General features: G+C 41.3%; 4 protein-coding genes across 4 annotated transcripts in view; 2 read left to right on the top strand and 2 right to left on the bottom strand.

Annotated features, from left to right (window-relative positions):
- The first annotated feature begins 2,546 nt into the window (after window positions 1-2,546).
- On the top strand, window positions 2,547-4,372 carry kcnk12l (potassium channel, subfamily K, member 12 like). Its single transcript, XM_075487171.1, has 2 exons — window positions 2,547-2,895; window positions 3,276-4,372. The coding sequence occupies exons 1-2, from the start codon at window positions 2,547-2,549 to the stop codon at window positions 4,280-4,282; spliced, it is 1,356 nt and encodes a 451-aa protein (XP_075343286.1). The 3' UTR covers window positions 4,283-4,372.
- Window positions 4,373-5,293: 921 nt separating this feature from the next.
- ppm1nb (protein phosphatase, Mg2+/Mn2+ dependent, 1Nb (putative)) lies at window positions 5,294-11,478 on the bottom strand. Its single transcript, XM_075487170.1, has 6 exons — window positions 10,649-11,478; window positions 9,914-10,485; window positions 8,365-8,482; window positions 6,437-6,551; window positions 6,290-6,347; window positions 5,294-6,197 (listed from the first exon to the last, which is right to left on the bottom strand). The coding sequence occupies exons 1-6, from the start codon at window positions 11,052-11,054 to the stop codon at window positions 6,180-6,182; spliced, it is 1,287 nt and encodes a 428-aa protein (XP_075343285.1). The 5' UTR covers window positions 11,055-11,478; the 3' UTR covers window positions 5,294-6,179.
- Window positions 11,479-13,800: 2,322 nt separating this feature from the next.
- Window positions 13,801-21,062, top strand: rtn2b (reticulon 2b). Its single transcript, XM_075487939.1, has 7 exons — window positions 13,801-13,862; window positions 15,288-15,495; window positions 15,652-15,790; window positions 16,936-17,005; window positions 17,206-17,252; window positions 17,334-17,392; window positions 17,481-21,062. The coding sequence occupies exons 1-7, from the start codon at window positions 13,850-13,852 to the stop codon at window positions 17,587-17,589; spliced, it is 645 nt and encodes a 214-aa protein (XP_075344054.1). The 5' UTR covers window positions 13,801-13,849; the 3' UTR covers window positions 17,590-21,062.
- Window positions 20,228-22,803, bottom strand: part of nectin3b (nectin cell adhesion molecule 3b) — a 33,491-nt gene continuing 30,915 nt past the window's right edge. The window contains exon 8 of the mRNA XM_075487938.1: window positions 20,228-22,547. Within this exon, the coding sequence (XP_075344053.1) occupies window positions 22,374-22,547 (174 nt within the window). The 3' untranslated portion in view covers window positions 20,228-22,373. The remainder of the gene's footprint in view (window positions 22,548-22,803) is intronic.

Genomic DNA, 22,803 nt, shown 5'->3' with positions numbered 1-22,803 from the left:
TTGAAGAGGAGCTGCTGATTTCTCAAGAACAGCCTTGGCCTTGTAATGACATCTGTGGAAAGATGATGGCTGTTGACTGCTCTGGTGCCCCACTTTTTGTGGAAAGTGGGGCACCAGAGTCCCAGCAGGCTGTGTTGAACACCAGGTACATGCAGCGGAGGGAGACGGATCAACACACAGATGTCACCCCATTTCTGGGTTCTTCTGATTTAACACTAATCCGAACGAGGCCGTCTGGATGTTCGGATGTCTTAAGAACACATTTTGTGAGCTTGTCTGATAGTTCTGAACAGTCAAGCTGTTTTCTTAAAGAATTTCTATAACAACTACTTTATATTTCTAATATAAGATGAGCATGTTTTGGCTGATGTTGGCAGGCTTTGGTGTTTTCTGTCCTTTTTCCCTGAGGAGAAATTTGATATATGAAAAACTATACTGTAGTACATACCGTGTGGTTTGCATAGGATCCAACACAATATCCAGTATCACTTACTGTTAAAAGTTGGTCAACAGAATGTGAAGACAACAAGACCACTAAGCCAGAGGCACCATCAACAACTCAATGAAGACCAAGAGGTACTTCAGTTAGATTAGGGACACATTTCTGGAAAAAATACAGATTAATGTAAGGATGCATAAGATAAAAGAATAAATAAAATCTAAAACAGAGGATTGTTAAAGATAAGATGCCACAACAAGCTTGCCAAGAGAAGGTAACACAGCAAACCAACAGACCAGGCAGGAAAGATCCCCGAAGGAGCTGGAGGACTGGAGTGTTTGTCCATCGTAACATTTTAAGCTGTTCACCCAACAAATTCGGTGGAAGGGTGGCTGTTAAAAAGCTATTACTCTTTGAAAGATAAATGGTGAGCATTTTTGGACTTCACTAAAATACGTCCCCGAACATGTGGAAGATGAGAGATAGCTTTTGGCCATCAAGGAAATTACGAATGTGTGGTGCAAGCCCAAAACCTTGAGAACTTGATTGAGAAAATGGTGCTAGCATGTAAGAACTAAACTCATTAACCGGCCGTAACACTTGAAAATAAAACAGTCATCTTCATGGCTTGTGACACACTTGAACACATTGTTTAGACAACACTTGGATACTTAATCGGACCATAATGACAATTTATGTCCAAGTCCTCTTGTATATAATGTTGATATGTATGATCCAGACTGAAATATCTCCCAAAGTATTGGCTCAGAATGTTGTAAAAACCTGCATGTTGCTTTGTTGATCCCCTAACTTTTTCTTTAGCATCATCCTGAAGTAGAGGCTAATGCCATGCAAGTCCTCTACTGTTTGACCATTTGAAAAAAATGACATCAAGCAGGGTGTAATTGTTGCTTTTTTGCATGTCAAGGCAGACGTGCTCTGTGTCTTCCACACCTGTCTGCTGCTGTCATTGAACCATCAGTCGGCAGTGGAGGGAACCCCTGCCCTCCAGCCCCGAACAAGATTAAAGGGATGAACAAACAGAGAAACTGATGGTCGTACTCAATAAATCCTCCCACACAGTCTGCAGCAACAACAAAAAGCCCTCTCAGTGGGTCTGGAAGCTGCACCTCAGAGGTGGTAAAGAGGGGGGGATAAAGATGTGTTTCCATCCTCAAATTTATTTGGCGGAAGTGGCGAGCTTTTTGTCCCATTATTACTGTGTTTTCTCATTTATAAACCTCAGTTTGAATTATTCGTGAAGACTATGTAATCAGGATAAATTCTTGGACCCCTGCCTGATAGAAGCCCCTAAAAGATTTTAAATTTTCCAATCATCTAATCAAATCACTCAGTCAGATGTGGAAGCGATGTTAAGTTGAGATGGGGGAAAATGCTCTTAAAATGGAGAGATGAACGCGCCAATCAGGTTATGCTTAAAAGAGGAGGAGACTTCTGCAGGAGATGATGATGTCAGTGTGTGACAGATGAAACATCAGACAGACTCTCAGTTTCCACAAAAAAAAAAGAGAAAACCTCAATGACTGGCTCTTGTCATTGTTCAGCAGATCCATGGAAACATTGCACGCAAACCATCAGCGCTCAGGGAGTTGACTCTCAGCAGGTCAAGGTAATATGTGTTTTCTGCCTTGATTGTTTGATGGTATGTGGCACTTGCATCCTTAATGGCGAATGACAGATGTTTTTATCATTAGTGTTGTATTTATTTAATAGTCTTGTTGGGGTTATTGGATTATTTGGCATGTTTTGAGTCAATTTTTTTCTATTTTCAAGTGTGAAAAAGCAAGGAAAGTGAGCCAACAACATTTTTCTTCTTACAAACATGCCGTTCACGTGAATCTCTGTTTGAAACAGACAACACTCTCTTTCAATCTGTAATTTCCCAACTAAATAATTGAAGCAGCCCCTCAATAATCTCCTCCAAGAGATGTTTCGTAGTTGTGCCACATGCCTCGCTGTGTACGAAGATGAAAATGCATACATTTTGTGTGGCAGGTGTATCGTATAGAATAAGTTTGTGACTTGGTAGCGCCGGCGGGGGAGGTGCATGTTTTTACAGGGGTGTCTCTGTGCTGCTGCTGCACTCATGGCTCAGAGGAGGGCGTCAGGTGGCTGCTGCTGCTGCCCCAGAGCACCTATGAAAGAAGACAACGCTCGTTTCTGCCTGTTGGCCGGCCTCATCCTTCTGTACTTGTTGTGCGGGGCCGCCATTTTCTCAGCTTTGGAGCACCCCTTTGAGATCCGTGCCCGCCTTCTCTGGAAGCAGCAGCTTGACAACTTCACCAGGCGATACAGGGTCAACCTGGGTGCCCTGCACACCCTGCTGCGGCAGTACGAGGAGGCCAACGGAGCTGGCATCAGAGTGGACACATTGCGGCCACGTTGGGACTTTTCTGGAGCTTTCTACTTTGTGGGCACTGTGGTCTCCACTATTGGTAAGTGTTCACTTTGAAAAATGTATACATTTCTATGTTCAATTGTTCATGCCGTACAAGCTTTTTAACTGTGACCATTTAAAGCAACACTATATAAGTTTGTGAACCTCACATTCCTGGGCCTGAAACTGCCCTGGAGCCCCACGAGGCTGAGGCACTGCAGTACATGACTTAGGTTTCCAGCCCGGACCACATGGTTTTGCTTTAGGGACACTTGACACTTTTAATGCGTCTTTGTGACCTCTTCAACATGATAAAACTTGACTGTGCACGGCGGTACATTTGCAGGACTCACACAGAGATTTGTTTTTATGACAGTGGTGTTAAAACCCATAACTGTAAGAGGAGCTTTCTTTAACCCTTTACTTTGTCTTCTCCAGGTTTTGGCATGACCACACCTGTGACCATAGCAGGAAAGATTTTCTTAATCTTCTATGGTCTCATTGGCTGTGCTGCCACCATCCTCTTCTTTAACCTTTTCCTGGAGAGGATCATCACAATGTTAGCTTACATCATGCGCTGGTGTCACGAGCGTCGGCTCAGGTGTGGTGGAGTCAGGGTGATATCGAGCAGGGAGGTGTCGTCTGGTGAGGAGGACAGCCTGGAAGGCTGGAAACCGTCCGTCTATTACGTGATGTTGATCCTGGGAGTGGCATCTGTTGTTATTGCGTGCAGTGCCTCCACCCTGTACAGCTCCATGGAGAACTGGAGCTACGTGGACTCTCTTTATTTCTGCTTCGTAGCCTTCAGCACCATCGGCTTTGGAGACCTGGTGAGCAGCCAAAGAGAGCAGTATGAATCTCAGGGGGCTTACCGGCTCGGAAACTGTCTTTTCATCTTAATGGGAGTTTGCTGCCTTTACTCACTCTTCAATGTGATTTCTATAGTCATCAAGCAAACTCTCAACTGGATCCTGAGCAAGCTGGTCTGCTCAGGGCAACATAAGCTCTGCTCCTGCTCCACACCTGGGTGCTGGTGGCTCTGCTGCCCCTGCCTCCAGAGCAAAAAACACAACCAGAGGCATCTGCCTGCACACCTCAGATCGAAACGCATGAAACGCAACAAGGTCCAGCCCGTCTCATCCCACTGCACCGTAGGAAGACACCGCTACACAGATGGTTCTGTGGAGACCGTGTGCGACAGCGAGACGGATGCTGGTGCAGTGGCTGAAGTATACGTAGGCCGCCGTATGTCGGGAGAGATGATCTCTGTCAACGAGTTTATGGTGTCTAATAAGGTGTCTCTGGCACTGCTGCAGAAGCAGCTGAGTGAAACAGCTCATCAGGGCCCACGGCAAAGCTACGGCCATCAAAATGGATTCTCTGGTGGGGTGGGGGCCTTGGCTATAATGAACAATCGCCTACAGGAAACCAGTGTGGACAGATAGCATCGGAATAACATCTTAGTTGTACTTGTGCACGTTGATTTGGGTTCGCTATATTGGAGCCCTAAAACAAAACCCTTCAGGAATAATTTTTTTGAAAACCATTAATTTATCCTTTTAGCATTACAAAACCAAGTTCGGAGAATTGGGCGATTTTCTCAAAGTTTCTCAACTTTGACTCTTTTTGTGATAAGCAGCTTCAGTAGAAATCAGCTCAGATGACATCACACTTCCAACGTGAACCTGGAAAGCAAATGGCTGACCATTTTGCTTGGTGAGGAGGAGAAAAAAAAACACAAATACAGATAAAAAGTACTCACCATCACTGTGAGGAGAGGCCTGATGTCCACAAGTGATTGACTCATACCAGAGCAATCAGATGAAAGGAGCCGTGAAGGACCACTTCAGGAGGACTGTGTGATTTAAGAGTGCTGCACATGTTTCTGGTCACCGCAACAGATGGGGTTGTATGTGAGGGGGTTGTCAATGTTAGTGAACATACAAACACAATATGAACTGTCTCCTACATGTGTAAAATATTTCAAATGTGATTATATTTAGATATAGTTGCTCTAACATCAGAGGAGCTCATAAGCACCAAGAGAGAGTTAATTAGTTGAATGGTCACAGGGCACCAAGCTTACCTCCTCGTTGCTTGTCATTGAAATTCATAGCTGTCTTGAAAGACATCCTGGGTTCTAAGTAGAGAATATCTAATCAAATATGGCCCGTAGAGGACACTCTTATGCCAGTTAAGTGCTTTGCAAGTAATTGCACCATAGAATAAACAGAGCAGAGAGAAATTAGTCCTTTACTATGCAAAGAAAAAAAAAGATTTAAATTAATTTGATATATATCAAGTTTTTAACTGTGCTTTCAGGGAGAAAGCTTCCTTTTTAGAGGTCTTACAAAACAAATCATCCATTTGTCTGAAAAATGGCCAATTTCAAAACAAGGAAAAATATTTTTAATTAGAAATAAATTCTATGTAAAAACACTGCAAGTCGTCAGTCAGATGCTCTTTATTTAGATTTTAAAACAATCATTAATATTATCATGTAAAGTCTATACACAGATAATGACTCAAAGACTCAACAATATCTTATAATGCAGATGAAATAACCCGTTCTGTTGCTGTTTTATCAACTACATAAAAGATGAATAAGGCAGCACAGTACACAAACCAATTCACAGAAAAAAAATCAATTTCATAGACATTTCAACAACGTGTTTAGAAATATGGTAAATATATAGAAAGACCTGCAAAACACGATTTATCAGCGAGTATAAATATACTCCAATCATTCTGGATATGTTTGTTTTGTTGACTGTTTTAAACTCTTTGCGCTGTTAGCTTTTCCTGTTGGGATAATTAGGGTATAATTAGCTGCATGCTAACTTTTGGCTAGCTATGACAATGTTTCAACATATTTTTCCTTGCTGGACTATAAAGGCAAACTTAAATTCTTTATATCTATTCTTAAAATATCCTCTTTAAAATAGAACCTGACAAGTATTAACATTCCTGCTTTTATCCAATGAAAATGTACAGCTTCACAGTTGGTTGTTATTCAGTTTTACAGTCTGTCATTTGGATTTATCTTCGGTACCTCCTGTTCACTGAATAAGAGGCAGAGGTTTGTTGCTTGGTTTGTGTATCTGGGTTAGTTTAACAAAATATCCCTCTCATATAAATATAAAGTATCAGGCTTTATTAGATTTATTTTTGCATTGTATTTGTTGCCACAAAATGCTGCTTCCTAGCATGATGTAAACAAACACCACTGTCTGTTCACAATCTCCCTTCTTTTAAAATTGCACACACGAGGAAAACAATTTTAATATTCACATTAATTACAGTCGTTCTTCATCTCGGAGAGATAACATCCATTTGGGCTTCTCAAAAGCTTCCCAGACCCTGTAAATACAGGTAATGTAGGGAAAACCAGGTGAATTAACTTTCCATAGTGAAGGGAATACCATGTCTGAGTTGCACTGATTTATACTCACATGTGCAGGCTTGTGTGTCTCTCTTTGTTGGTAGTAAGCAGAGATAATACAGTTCCTTCTGTAACACACAGGAGTAACATGTTGTATTTTATCAATACATGCTGTAAACAGTAACACTAAGGCACACGCTAATTTTGCATGTCTTACTTGCTCTGTATGCCACCACCTGGAGGTAATCCAGGAATGACGGTAGATGCCAGGACTGTGAGGACAGAGAGAAGGTCAGGCTCCTCCCCTGTGGCACATAGCTCATCATAAATCTCTGTCAGAGATCAAAAGAAAGATACACAAACATTAACACATTTATATAGTTTCAAACAAGAGTTTTATTTCACGAGTAAGTCGGTGTAAGTCACTTGAGCATCTTAAAGGGGGGAATTTTGCCATCTTGGGTCTCAAATTATCACTACAAGAGGGAAGAGTTTGTACCAACAAAGAGGTGTACTGTTTCATTTCTTTTTAAAGTATTTTTTGGGGCTTTTTATGCCTTTAATGTTAGGACAGTTTGAGAGAGACAGGAAGCAGGCGGCAGAGAGAGGGGAAAGACACGCAGCACAGGGCCGCTTGGTGCGGGAGTCGAACCGGGGCCAGTTGCAGCGAGGACTGTAGCCTCTGTACATGGGGCGGCTGCTTAACCCACTACGCCACGGACTGCCCCTACTGTTTCATTTCTGTTCTAGATTATTAATTTACCTGTAATTTCCTGGTGTATTTGCATTGATATAAAACAAATTCTCTATACCAAAAGATTGTGAAAATTCAGTTAATCCCTGGAGAGTTTGGACATGTTCATTAACCTTAATAGTTACTGAATTGTTAAAAGTGGTAAAAGCAGACTCAGTGTCTTTTGCTCTGCCTTCACACTTGACACTATTTTGTGACGAGTTTTGAATATAAAGATCTTTCTTATGAATCTAGAGTCAGACATACTCACAATACCACAAATAACAGATATTATAATGTCAAAAAAGGAATTCTGAATAACTTTGTCTGGAAATAGTTTTTTAAAATAGGCATAAAGAGAGTGCAAACATTTCCAGTAGCATGAAAATTACAATTATAGTTCACATATTAGATTGTCTACAGAACTGAGTATAAAATGCAACAACCCACTATCCCAGTGCCCTCCACGAAGACACAATTTGAATGTTGTTGTTGTGCGATGTCATCCTGTTCATGAAGGTTCTTCATTTACACATGGCAGGATTTAACAGAGATGCAAGCCAGCAGAAAGTTGTAAAGTCATCCGTAAGACAAGAAAACAGACAACTGAAGATAAGATGAGCACATGGTGATTTTAAACTGCTGATACTTTGTGGGCCGTGGATGATAACAAAGCAATCTGTACATGTGCACAGTTTAGCTCGGTTTTTAGCACAAACATGGCGGAAAACATTAACACTGTGTGAAACGTCAATTCAGGTAATTTTGTGCTTTTGCTAGTGAAAACTTAATGTTTGCTTGCCAGGAACTTCAATCACTAGTAATAATTGTTTCTTGTTTAGTGTTGCTTCTTCTTCTTTCGTTTAATCCAGCGCAGACTAAACACTACAGTGATAACATTCCATCTAGTGGTGCAAAGTGGTATTACACATTCATACGATGCGTCTCTAAAATATCTAATCTGTGCGTTTCAGCTGCACAGAAAATAGGTGTTTTTATGTAACGTCATAGATAGATATTGTTTGTTTATGTTTTAAACATTCTTCTTGGTACAATAAGCACCTTTAAAATACATGTTTTCCAGATAATTTAGTTGAAAAAAAGCTAAATGAGTAAAGTCTTTGCAAATTCAACTCAGAGGAGTGAAGAGTACACTTAGTGATAACTATGTGTAGCCGTGGCATCAAAATCAGAAGAGTAAACTGTGTGTGGGTTTACCAAAAATTAAGAGGATTGCTTGTGTACTAATGCACATACGTTGTTTCTTGGCTACACTGACAGTAGTTTGTGGAATTTATTTTTACTATACTAATATTCTACTAATATCTATATATTTTGAAAGAATCAAACAGTAAAAAATAGATTGTATCTGTCAACACGATGTCTTTTTCACGTCATCTTTACTCACACACCTGCAACTTTGGACTCCAGAAGGTCCTCCAGCTCAGCCTCATGGTGTAAAGCCTCTGCTGACAGCTGGGGGGCTCCAGGGAAGCAGAGCAAGATGATGCTGATGTTGTCCAAGCTGCCCTGTGGAGTGAAGCAGCAAGGGCCCGGGTGAGTAATGATGCTTCCTCTTTACAAATGTCAACAAACAGAACATTATTCCATCCTTCGTGAAAGGTTTTAGAGATGGATTATTTTCACCTCAAGGCCTGCACAGCAGTGGCACATGGATGCAGTGGTGCGTAAAATATAAACTGAGTGTGACACTTTGAGGTCACTGTGCTTGTCTAAACTGAAGCTGTGTTACAAAACAGAGACGTGATGTCCAGAGTGCAGCATGGACTTTCAGCATGTGCACCAATGGCACACATTTATCTGGTGATGAAAGTCTGGTCTTTCTCTTGAAAGAGAATAGGAGAGACTAAATTCAATTTCTCTTCATATATCCCTGGGAGTTAGGGTCTATTACAGTCTATTTTAAATCACTGTATAGGCTATTGTACCATGAACAGCAGCCACTGTTTAAATGAAACTGATTCAAAGCTTTTGCTGATGTCAGTTCTGCTTTTTCAGTCAGAATCTTTACTTTTAAAGCCAATGATGTTGTTCATCGGTTCTGAATGGGGCACAAATTTTGACATAAACTGCTGTAATCAAATTATTGTTCGATGATCAGGTGTTTTAGGGTAGTTGAGGTTAGTTAATCTCAGAGAGAAAGCCACAGAGAAATGACACTTTACTGGAACATCAATAACGAGTTAAGAAAAATGTCCTCACCATTTTCCTATCATCTGCCCCTGCATCTAGGAAAAATACGATATACTATTCATACATTTAACTATTCCTTCCTGAATTTGGTTGTTTATTTAATTTATTGCATTTTTTTCTAAATGCTGTCCATATACTATTGAATTGGGATAAGTTGTTTTCCTGATTTTCTTGTGTTTGTCCTGTTACATGCATTTCTTCAACTGCCATTTGTTGAACTCTTAAGATTTTTGTTCGCTTTGGTTTGACTACCTGAAGCTTTTGGTTCTCTACCACTGCTCTCACGGTGCACTTTTGACTTGCAGACTGAAATTGAAAGCTTAAAAACACAAAAATCTGTCCCATGTACAGCTCAACTCTATTTAAGTCCAGACTCCACAACATGGGTCTTATCCCATGAAAAGCCTGGGATTACATTTGTCAAAGATGAATCCTCGAACAAATACACGTTGCTTTAAACAGAACATTGCTTCATAACGTGATTGATAAGGCGTGTGTACAGTAAAAATTATCAGAGTTACCTCTGTAACCCTGAACTGAACTCAAATAGATAAGATGTCGGCAATCTTCAGCTCGATCATAAAATCCACAATCCATTAAGAATTGATGTAACTCAGAGTGAAACTGAATCTGTTCTCTGTGTTTATAATTATGTAAAAGACTTTGTTGTTCTCACCACAGCAGGATCACCCTGTAATTAAAAGGGCTTAACGTAACATGCTCTAGTTTGAGGTAACACGCTCTGACCTTATAGAGACAGAGATCTATGACTTGAGCGCAGACATCCCTCAGGTCAGTGCAGACCTGCAGTCGGTTGTGGATGAAAGCGCACAGCTCCTCATTGCTGATGGTGTCCCACACTCCATCGCAGGCCAGCACCAGGAACTCATCTGCTGGTGAGCGCTCCACTACACACACTTCTGGCTCCGGTGACACCATTTGCTGGCAAGGTGTCCGGTTCTCTGCCCCCTTGTAGCTGAAGTCTCCCAGGGCTCGGGACACTGCCAGGGATCCGTTGATCCGCTGAAGGGACACCGAGCCGCCTGCACTTTCAATGCGCTCCTTTTCCAGAGGGCTGTAAGGTTTGTGGTCTTCAGTGGAGTAGCACACCTGCCCAGACCTGCAAAGCATGGCCCTCGAGTCGCCACAGTTGGCGAAGTAGATGTAATATGGCGAGATGAAAGTGGCCACCACCGTGGTGCCACCCCTCTCCCAGCCTTCCCGACGGGCCACAGAGAGCAGGTGCTTGTCCGTTTGCATGAAGCCTTCTGTGATGGCTCCTTTCACTTTTTCAGGGTTGTCCTCTGATCCAATTCCACCTGTGAGCGCAAAGAGGGGGGGAATCAAAACAAAGTAAATAAAACACATTGTGAACAACCATTGTAAGGGATCAGATCATTATGAGATAATGAAACTCAGGCATCTTTGAGTAATTTATTCTTCTTCATCATATTAATAGTTTTTCAATTGGAAATCCTTCACCTGTGGTCAGGATCTGTCCCAGAAGGTGCTGGGAGCAGTACTGTGCCACCATGCTTCCGGCGTGACCATCGAACACAGCAAAGAAGCTCCACTCAGCGAGTTCTCCGCCCAGCTGTGGCACACAGTTGTGGAAGTCCTCCATGTTGGCCCTCCAGCCCTGCATGCTTGCCAGGGTGTATGTGAGGCCCCAGCGGGCGCAGCCCTCCTCTGTTAGCTTGTCCAGCACTGGCCGGTCCAGGTAAGGGCTTGGCATGACCTCCTCCCTCTCCCCCTCCCCTGGCTGCTCTCCCTCTGCTGCTCCTCCACGGCCCCCTTTGAAAAAAGAGCTGACCCTCTTCTCTGTTTCTTTCACCAGCTGCCGCATGAATGCAGGCATCTCCACGGTGCCTTTCCTGGCTGTCCTCATGGCTTTCCCGCGCAGCTGATGCGAGGGGAATATTCTTTTGTCCCTGCTCCGGTGTTTATGGCTGGGACGGAGCGCTGAGCTGTTGGCCTGATTCTGGGCCTGTGCTGTGTCTGTGTCGGCCTGCTGCTCCAAGGCTCAGAGCATGACTGCCTCAGCTGATGGATGTTCTGTGTGATGGCTGCTTACCCCCCTTTCCCTTTTCATCTTCCTCTTCTCGCCTCCGGAGACCTTACTGATCAGCACTCTGTCCTCCACTCATCCTTGCTCTTCGCTTTGCTTGGTGTCTTCTCTGTGCTGCTGCGGATTCACCTTCTCCCTCGCTTTTTCATAACATTTCCCTCTTTCATCAGCTCTCTCCTGGCCTTGTTATTTTCCTAGCCTCTGCTGTGATTGGCTGGCTATTTGTGTACACCAATCCCTGCCTGGCTTGCATTGCCACTGTCATGTCTGAGCTCATTCTCCGTTAATGTCCTTCTATCTGCAGCTCTGCTCCTCCCATTGATGGTAATCTCAACCTTTGATCAGTTGGGATTATGGCTTGTGGATTATAGGACTGTCGGCCATTTAGCAAGTGTGTCATGGCGGGGGGCTGGTTTGTTACGATCCCTTTAAAGTGATATTTCACCTTTTTCTTTTTACATTAAACATGCTGATTAGGTGCGCTGTATCTTCACAGGGATTCTCTTCCTCAATTAAAACCTGAAATTGAAACCACATTAATTCTTTAAGTATGGGCCCAGACTCCACTGTTCTTTTCTTGGATTTAACCATAATAATTATGTTGCATAATTTGCACCTACCTTGTACCGTGTATTTTCTGTTTTTGCCTGACACTGTTCACAAACATGAAAGCTCTGGACTGAAACACCCTTAATCTTAAGGAAAACTGGTCACAGGATGTTTTTTAATGATTATAGTGCACCACAACATGTCTTACAGCTTCTTTCTTTGGTAACATTCCCAGAAAAACAGCTTAAATTTGGACAACCCACCAGGATGACGTTGCATCTCTCTGCACTTCTCCATGTACATTGATTTAGCTGCAGACTCTACTCCGGTTGCGATGCTGTGACCAGATAAAAACAGCTGACTGGACCTTTTTACAGCATAATAACTCAGGATGCGGCTTGTCACAGAGGTACGCAAAAAGGGAAGCAAATGTTTGTTTTAGTGAATGCTTTAATGATCCTCCTGATTCCAGAGTGGTACAACCTTAATTCCCAAAAAGTTTAGATGCGGTGTAAAATGTAAAATAAAAACAGGATGTATTGATTTGCTAATCACATGAACCATTATTTCATTCACAATAAATCATGTAAAACATCAAATGTTGAAAGTGAGACAATTAACTGTTTGCTATCTGAACTATTAGCTCATCTTGAATTTGATGGCAGCAACATGTCTTAAAAAAGTTAAGACAGGACAACAAAAGAAAGTAAAAAACACCTCGACATGTTGCATCTAATTAGGTCAAAAGGTGAGTTATATGATTGTATGATGAAAAGAGCACCTCAGAGAAGCAGAGCCTCTCAGAGTTAAGAGATCTGCTTTGAAGACTTTGAATTCTGCATCATCAACAGTACACAACATCCTCTAAATTTTCAGAAAATCTGGAGACATTTCTGTGTGCAAAGGTCATGGCTGAAAGTCAACATCAGATGCTCGTGATCTTTACGCGCTCAGACAGCACTGTGTTAAAGAGAGACACGATTCTGTCATAGAAATCACTGAATGTGCTCAGGAACACTTCCAGAAATCATTGCCTGTGAACACAGCATCATCCAAATGCAGGTTAAAGCTCTACAATGCAAAGAAGAAGCCAGAAATGAACATGATCCAGAAACATTGCAGATTAAATTTAATTCAAAAGGAACTGAGGCAAAGTGGAAAATTGCTCTGTGATCGGACGACTCTGAAACTGTGGGCGTCACATCCTCTAAATAGGAGAGAGGGACCATCCGGATAGTTATTAGTGTTTAGTTTAAAAACCCGCATCTATGATGGTATGGGGGTACATTACCTGAGGAACTGTAAACTTGCATATCTGGAAAGGCACTATCAATGCTGAAAGCTATATACAGGTTTTAGTGTAACATGTGTTCCCATCCAGATGCACGACCACATGCTTCAGGGAAATAAATGACCGGGAGGAGTTTTGTTTCAAAGCAATAAGACGATGAATAAATGAATAAAATGTAAATGATGTCCCCTGTGGATTGAGATGCTGAAAATACAAACGATGACTCGTGTTTTGCTCCAGGCTCTGTTCTGTCTGGCTCTCATCAGAAACAGCTGCAACTGAAACATCCCCATATTCATTGTTTGTATTTGACATGTGAGCTTCTCCATGAGGAGATGAGAATATGCTGTTTTTCAGTGTGAAAATTCATTCATTTGTCATGAACTCTGCAGCTATACAGCTGGAGCAGATAGCAGCCTACTGACTACTGTTGAGCTGTTTCCTCATGGATCCTGAAGGGTGAGGATTTTTACAGTAAAAGCTGCTCCTCACAAGCATAGCTGCACGCAGTGGCCCCTGGAGGTTGGCCACCAAGTGGTTGAGGAAGCATGAGAGTCTGAAAGCTGAGGGACATGTACATGCTGATGTCTCGGGTTCCCGATTTCGTGTGTGTGTGTGTGTGTGAATCCACACAGGGTGAATCCAATACAGGATAAAATTAGGCCAGGCAGGCCATATATTGCTGACGAAGCTTGGGTGGCCAAAAAAAGCCCAGGGTGCAAGCCAACAGTGGAAGCACAAGGAAGAGAGGGGAGCAAGCAGGACCGCCGCTGAAATGGCCACCAAACGTAAGGAACTAAAGAGTGTCAGCTTGAAATAAGATGAATCAGAGCAGTCCAGCTGTCCGCTGGAGGGGAAAGAGAGAATTTAATAGTTTTTTTGCCTCTGCTGGACAGGTGTGAACACAGACAGGGCGAAAAGGCAAACACTTAGTCCAACATGTCTTTCACTTGTTGGACAGATGAGCTGAGTGGGGCTCATCTAAATGAGATCCTATCATTGATTGATGTTATTTGTTTTTCTTTTTTTAATCGTCACACAAGCGAGGACTGTTCAGCATTACCCAGTCAGGGCTACTCTGTTGCGTCTGTAGGATTAGTCAGCTATGGATGAATCATGCATGGGGAAATAACTGAACTGGTGTAACAGCTTAAGTATCTGCTTCACCCTCACCGGCTTCCTGTGAAAAAGTTGCAGTGAATTAAGAAAACCTGAAATGCTTTTCCATGGAAAGCTTCTAACCAAAGCTAGTTTCTTGCTCAGTTGTGTGTGATTGTATTTTATTCCTGTTAGTTGCAAATGAACTGCTGTGTTGTTGTCTTCTCGTAGTTGTTTATGTTTTACACTTAAGATTCCAGATAATTATCCTGAGTTAAAAACGCTCATTTTGTGTTGCTGTGGTAGAATCTAATGAAATAACCGATGCGTTCATATTCCATTCAGAACATTACGCAGCACATTAATAAAAGCAGTCATTCAGGGAATCCTTTTTTCACCTCTAACACCTCCTGTTGTGGCAGAGAAATCAACAAAAAGGTGATTTATCAGTTTTTCAGAGGTTTGTGATTTTTTTTTAATTTGATTTGATGTATCCTCATAGTATTCTTAGTTTAGTACCTGTCCTTTCACCTTCCTTTGTCATCATCACTGATTAAGATGACTAACTGTACATTTTTCCTGTCATACAACTAAAATCATAGCTGCACCCTGATCTGTTCTTAGTTGTCAGACAGAAGGGTCATAACATCAGTTATGTTATCTCTATTTGTTCGAATTCAATTCAAAACTCAAATTATTAAACAATTCTGTCTCACATGGTGACTACCTGTGGTGCCTTTCCTTTAAGTCCCTTTCAATTAGCCTTGTTTTCTATAAGAAATTTAAAAAAAGGCTTTCCCCCTGCCCGATACTTTCTTCACTTCACAAGTATATTTACCGTCTCCTCATGTTGTCAGCTTCATCTGAGCTACAATTTAATTAACTTCTCCTCACTCCACCTTTGTGCAGCCATTAAATGCAACAGAGTGAAACACTATTTTAAAGGAAAGTGATGTAGTATAACAAAGAAAGACCTTTGCTGGATCAGCGTATTTATGGAGATTAAAATACCTCAGCGAGGCCTTACTGAGTACAGGCTTTCCATTTTTATCAGAAATTCTCCTTCTGTCCCCCAGGCCTCAGGGTAACTTCTCATTTGTCACCATGTTTTGTAGTTGTGGATCTGGTGTATTGGAGGAACATGAGGAAGACCTGCGTGGTATTTACGGGGCTGGTGATTAGTCTCACCAGCCTCTTCCAGCTGAGCGCCATCACTGTGCTTTCTCACATCTGCCTGGGTATCATGTGCATCACCTTCACCCTTCGTCTTTATTATAAACTGTTGGAGATGCTGCGCTGGAACCCTGGTATCCACCCATTTCAGTGAGTCGATACATTGGTTTGCTTTTTAACCCTCAAATCCCTCAATGGATCTCCAACATTGTGGCAGAAAAAATATATGTGCACTTTTTCTGTATGCTGATGTATACAGAGTGTGTTCTCTACCATAAAGACCTGTGTGTGTGACTTTGTGCCCAGGTCATATCTGGATTATGACAACTCTCTGACAGATAAGGAGACGGTGATGCTGGTGGAGGAGGTGGTGCTGCTGATCGCGTTTGCTGTCTCAGAGATCAAACGTCTTCTTTTTATCGAAAACGTGATCGACTCTATTAAGGTCTCAGTGTCATGATAAAGTAATGACAGACACAATGATATATGTATATGAAATGATTAGAGAAGCCCACTCGAAAATGTTTGGCACCATCCGGTGGCAGGATTAAAGAGACCATGCTTTTGTTAAGGCTTTCTAGAATAGGTTAGCAGGCTGTAACCTCTGAAAACAATATTTTATTCATTCTTTTCTCATGCTGATTTGGGGTTTTACTGCTGAAGATTAGTCAGAAAATTTCATTCTAACTGCAGATTCTTCACTGAGTCTTATCTAAAGGTCCATAATGTCTTCTCAGCATTGGGGTAATGCTAACAATGCTCTTCTGAGCTATATAGCTCAGTTTGAGGTTTACTCAAAGAAACCAAAAACAGTGAACTAAAAACTCTTTAAAGAACAGAAATGCATAGGTTTTATTAACTGTAAGCACAGTTTAAATCAACCCATATTTTTTTTTAGGTTTTGATCCACCCCCGTTTCTTTATATTTTGCCTCCAAGGAGCCAGACTCTCTTGTAATAGTTCTTCAGGCTTTTTTCTTTAGTGTTGTTGAGCCACTACTGTTTATGGATGGATAACTCAAGCATAAAAAAGGCACCAAACTCGAGGGATGAACCATTGTTGTGTCTACACATCATAGACATTCCAAACTGAAGTTGTATCCTTTATCACTTTGTTACTCGCAGCCTGTCACAAAGACTTTTTGTTCCTATTTTTTAAGATGTATCTCCAAAAGAAATTCCAAAGATAACTCAGTTTGACAGCTGTGAAATAGCTTTTGCACCAACAAGGTGATTCCCAAAGAGCTGTTAGCTGAAAACTTGGCATATCTCAGCTTCCTGTGCAGTGTGTACTTAAAAAAAAATGACAGAAAGTTCGTCTAACAGGGCTCAGCCTGTGACCAAATATTGACTTTAAAGCTTTTTAGAGTTGTACAAACTCTGTTATTCCCTAAAATACTGTATTTCCATTTATGTTTTTACATGTTGCAATAAATCACTGCACCCATTTACTGTTTTCATTGCAAAATTTACTCAGTACTGTACCACTTGTTCCTAAATAGGATTTATCTCTATGTAGCTCAGAAAGATATATGTTCATACATTTTTATTCACATCTTAACGTGGCTACCATCTGTGCTTTTCTTCTCAGTTCGTTGCGCTCCTCTATCTGCTGACCTATGTCGGCATCGTAACCAACGGGCTGACTCTCGTGATAGCTGGTGAGTTGCAAATCATGCGAGAACACAGAGAGAACACAAACTATAGAGTTGTTTTAAACTCACATGCTACCATCAGGGTATCACGCTGACATTTTATCACATATTTAACTGGAAGAATGTGTTCTTCAAGCTAAAATACACCTGTACAATCGTACAGTATAGTAGTGATGTAAATTATTTCTTTTTTTCTTGCTTTACAGCTGTGATAGCTGTTTTCTCCCTTCCTCTGTTATACAAAAAGCAGCAGGTACATTTCTTTCTCATCTATGATTATGATAAAAGCTAGCTTGCTTTGAGTGCACTGACTGGTCTGTAATTTTGGTGACAGGTGCGGACAAGAAGGGTGGCGAGAACGATCAGAGCCTTTGTGAAGAGGATCAAAAAGCTGTAAGTAACCTTTGTATGTTTTTCTCTGTACTTCTCATGTCGTGCTTCAAATCTATTTTGCATCGTTTTGTGTTCTGTTTTGTTGCAGGTTTCTCAGTCTGTATGAAACTGTTCGACCCTCTGCTGCCCCGGCACATGCCCTGGCACCTGCACCACCAGCCACACCTGCCCCCAAACAGAAAGCCAAGTCAAAGTAACTTGTTGGGGGGCACGTTGAAAGCATTTGTGATTTGGAAAATGTTGGAATGGTTAATCCTCTGTGGGGCCGCTGATGGGGTGGCTAATTTCCATCTCTCCACCACGATTGTTTATGGGAGCAACATTTAAATGATGTTGACAGCAGAAACAAAGCTGCCATTCGCTCAAAGAAAGGGAGGGACTGTGTATGAGGAGGGGAATTTTATTTACTGAGGTGCTCTCTGTAGGCTGCATTTAATGTTACCAGTTCACACTGTCATCTACTCCAAGTAGGGAGAATGTTTATTTCTTTGCAGATATGTTTTTTACATAACTACTGAACATTGCCCTCATGCTAAACTGCAGTTATTCACGACGAAGCAAACTTGTGTTATTGTTGCTTGATTATTTAGAATCGTTTACTGTGAGCTGGGTAGAATAAGAATGACAAACATAACCTAAAATCACTGGGAATTTATGGGGTCACACTCGCTCTTTTGAAGTGTCACAAGAAGCTTCCTGAGCATCAGACTTTACAACTTTTGAGACATAAAGAGAGCATTGTTCTCTGCTCTTCAAGCTAGTGTTGCTTAGTCAGGCCTCAAAGGTTACTTTGTATTGCTCCTCATTTGTAAGTAACTCTGAATCTGGATTAACTGATGCACAAAAACTGCTGTGCAACAATGAATATTTTAATCTGTAGATCAGATTATGTAGCTCTAAACATTTTAGCTGTTTATTTAATCCTACAGTTATATATTTGACCACCAGGAGGCAGTGGTTTACAGGCTGAAAAACAATGCTAACATACTGCTGCTTTGGCACATTTGTTAGCAAACCTTGTCTAAGAACACACCTTGCGGACATGTGCACTGACCTTAACATAAATGTGTCTTGTCTCAGGTTCCATAAAAATTCTACTCCAATATTTGCTCTTCTTTAGCTCTGTTTTTTTTTTTAAACAAGGAAACAACTGACTTTTAACTTGCTAAATGCTAAATGCTACAGTTGGTTTGTTGCTAGCTTTTATCTTTGCTTCACTGCTGTGCTGCATGGAAAATATAAACGAGAAAGATTATGGATTTAATGGGGTATTTTAAAAGCATTTAAACTGAAAACAGCTGTCTAACATCCATAAACACAGCACTACAGTAGTAGGAGTAAAAGAATAAAACTGCAGTCTGTAAAACCAAAGCTGAAAGATAGTTGCATGACAGAATAGGCTATGCTGTTTTTCCTGAATATATTACTTTTTCAAGAGATAAGATTTATTTAATTGTAATACCCGCAGTATTCACTCTTCCATTTGTTTAACTCTGTTTTTAGTTATGATCTACCACTATCTCTCCATCATCTCCAATCTACTGGATAATTGTGTGAACTTGATCAACTGCCATCAGAGGACATCTCAGTAGATTTAACTTTTAATAATACGTGTTTTAGAATAATACTGTCAGACACAGGATTAAAAAAAGACAGTTATCTAAACATATGAGAAGATGCATCTCACTTCCAAAATCCGAGTAAAGAAGCATCACAACAAGCCCCCGGGAGTTTATGAAGATAAAACTGTTTCAGGGGAGTTTGATGAAGAGGTGGAGGTCACTCATAAACATGAAATTAATCCATTTACAGAAGCCATTATACCAATAATTCCTCCTCCAGTGTAGTTTGAGGAATTTCATAGTTACTACAAAATGCAGCTACTGAAACCTCTTCTTATAGCACAAAGAAATTTTCATTTGACCCGTTAACGTTCTCCTTGATATTTTTGTTGGTTTCAGTGGGAAAATTTAAGGCTTCCAATAAGAACCTGATGTTTGCATAAGTATATCTGACTAGAGTCATGTGGAAAAGAAAAAAAACATGCCACCATATTATTACCATGCCATTATTTATTTAACAAAAACTAAGCAGTGAGTGGAAAACTAAGTGAACCCTTACTGCGTCCTGAGGAATTAAGATGGTAGGTAGCAGCCAGGTTCTGCTAATCAAATGTTCTTGGATAACTAATCATTAGAAGGTGTGAGCACCTCTGTGAAAGCAGAGGTTTTAGCAGTTTGCTGGTCTGGAGCATTCACGTGTGTGTTGACACAATGCCAAGGAGGAAAGACATGAACAATTATCTTAGAGAAGCAATTGTTGCTACCCATCAATCTGGGAAGGTTTATTAGACCATTTCCAGGTCTTGTTTTGGAAGGGTTGCCAGGAAAACCTATTCTCTCATGGGCGCAATTCTTAAGTGTGTACATTTACGTCTAAACAAACCACAGAACTTCTGGAACAATGTCCTTTTGACAGACCAGATCAAAGATGTTTGGTCATAATGCACAGCAGCACCTTTGGAGAAAACCAAACACAGCATATCAGCACAAAAACCTCATACCAGCTGTCAAGCACAGTGGTGGAGGGCTGATGATCTGGGCACCTTGCAGCCATGGAGTCGACCATAAACTCCGCTGTATAGCAACATTTCAAGAGTCAAAAGTGAGGCCATCTGTCTGACAGCTAAAGCTTGGCTGAAACTGGGTCATCAACATCAAAACAAAACAAAACACACACACCTTAATGAACTATGCATCATTATAAAGTAGAGGCCCAAAATTCTGATCAGTCATTGCTGCTGAAGGTGATGAACAAGACATTCATCATGGAGTGTACTTTTTTTTTTTCAGATTTCTTCAGAATTTTGGCTCAGTTTTTGTCACATAAATGGTGATGTGGTTTAATATGTCGTATGTTGTCTATCTGAGGCTGTATCCACCTAATTTTAGAACCTGGAAAAGAAAGTGTCCTGATGCATAAAACGTAAAAATTGACAGAGGATCTACTTTCCTTTTCACATGACTGCATAGCATTTGAAACTCTGAACATCGATGCAAATTTAAAAAACACAAAGACGGGGGAAAAAAAAAAAAAAAAAAAAGTTGCCAAACCTGAGCCAGTAAACTGTGAGCAGTTAATTCAGTTAGCATGTTAGATCAGTGAGCCGCAAAAATAAGCAGCGCTCCAAAACCAAGCTGCACTCATACTTACGTGTCTTAATTAGCTGAAATGTACACACCTGGTGTATGTACGGCACCGGCATGTTTTCTCAGTCACATCGGGTTCTGTTGGGTGCCTGTAAATGCAGACGGTGCTGCTCTCCTTGGCCCAGATCATGCTGCCAACCAATGAAGCGGCGTATTCTGGCACCGTCTGATGTTATTATATAGTGGAAGCATTTGGAAATGATCAGTTTGTTGATGTGAAACTGTGATATTTATTGTTTAGGACTCTGATGATCTTAATGCAGCTGCTGAATGCACAAACAAATAATCATATAATAATAATGGTCTTATAAAAAAAATCAAATTGCCTACTGCTAGGCATCATCATTGTTGTCACTTATATCTTTTATTTTAGGTTTACAATATGTCTATAGATATGTATTATTTCCATTGTTATTTCCTGTTGTAATGTTGCTCCCCAATAAAAGGTTATTTACTACAAATGTTTTGTCCGCTCAGCTCACCAGAGACTGCACTGACACATTTAACCACCAGGTGTCACTCTTGGAAAGTGCCTGTAACGTGGCTTGGCAAGACTGAGAAACCAAAGCACTGACTGATCTCAAAGATACACAATATCTGTCAAACATTTCCACCAACAGTACAATGAAGCTACAGGTTTTCAAACACCAAATCATGCACTTAACATCCTCTTGGTATTAAAAGCTGCTCTTCTCTCTGATGTTGGAAAACAGCAGATGCAATGCGACGGTGACCTTGAAATTAGGTTCTTTTTAAAAAGGAAAATAAAATAAATGAATACAAGTGTCAATTCAAACTCTTTCTCAAATCTCCAAGGACATATTGTCCTGTTTCCTCACACAGTGACTCAGAGCTTCTGTTTACTTTATAAAGGTCACTAAACACCCTCATGCGGAGCTATCTGGCCTCATACAGCTGTTCAGAATCGGTCTAACATTCAGGCTCTTTCCTCGTAGTTTATGCGTTTAATTTGTTTCAGACTGAGGACACTGAGAGCAATAATGTGCACTTTAATACATGCGATCTGTCACACAAGTAGACAACTCATATTGATCTCGTCCTATTGGAGGAGTGGGAACACTACGACAAGTGATATATTCAGACAAGAGAACGCCTCCAAAATGGCACTTATAAAGGTTAGTTTTCAGGATCTCCACAGTGGAAGTCAGACATGTATGTAGATCATGATCCATTCAGCTTAATTCTTCTACAGAAGAGTAGTCACACTTTGTATTGTTTCTATGATAAGTACGAGGTTACCGCTACATAACTAAAATGACCCACAGGCTGCATTTACACACAAAAACATGGCGTCATTACATTACAACAACAAATCAGAAACGTCTTTATTATCCCTTTAATCATCAGTGTTCCTGCTGATATATTTAGACTCGACAGATCTCAGAACCCTGGACTGGTATATGTATAATGCCATCTATGTATTTTTTCAGATAAGGGAAATTAAGAAAGGTGTGAAGCTGTTGACACGACCCTCGTTTGTTTTACGCTACGCAAACCGCTGGCTGCTGGCTAAAGCTACATATTTACTATGTTACACATTTCAGAGTGGTATGAATCAGCTCACATCGAGAAAAAGTTAAACTTTTTGTCAAAATGTGGAGAACCGCCTGCAAAGAGAGACATTTTCTTCCACTGTTGCCACCCGTCTCCTCTGGATTGATGGCTCAGGGAATCAGGTGACGCCTGCACGCTGGATGCCGCTCAGGCAGAGTGATTGCTGGCTGATTGGAGGACAGCATTCAGGTTATCTGTCACACATAGTGTTCCCGGTGGTTGATGTAAACCCGGTCTGACCCACTCTGATGACACACCCACTCCAGGCGGGAGCGCTGCTGGGCGGTGCCTCGCGCTGTTGGCAGCACGGGCCTTGCTGGGGGTGGGCGCTGCCTGTCGGTACGCTCGAACCTGCACTCTCCTCTACGAGTCTGCAGATAAGAAACAAAAAGACAAAGCGTCATCCTGCTGATGCTCTTTCCTGCAGCCGAACACAACTGCCTTCTGGTATTACTCTCATGTCAACATGTGTTTCAGGTGGGGCCCTTTTCATGCGTGAGCCTATAAAAAGAACAAGCTTGTGGAAGCTTGAGTTGAGCCGAGAACACAAATTAAAATTTAAACCATCCTACATATTAAATGAGTTCAGCCTTGAAGCCTCTCCTCTTGATTTAATCAGAAAATGAC

The sequence above is a fragment of the Odontesthes bonariensis genome, chromosome 16 (genome assembly GCF_027942865.1).
Source record: "Odontesthes bonariensis isolate fOdoBon6 chromosome 16, fOdoBon6.hap1, whole genome shotgun sequence".
NCBI classification, from domain to species: Eukaryota; Metazoa; Chordata; class Actinopteri; order Atheriniformes; family Atherinopsidae; genus Odontesthes; species Odontesthes bonariensis.
Note: the sequence above shows the minus strand (reverse complement) of the source record. Positions and strands in the feature narration are given on the sequence as shown.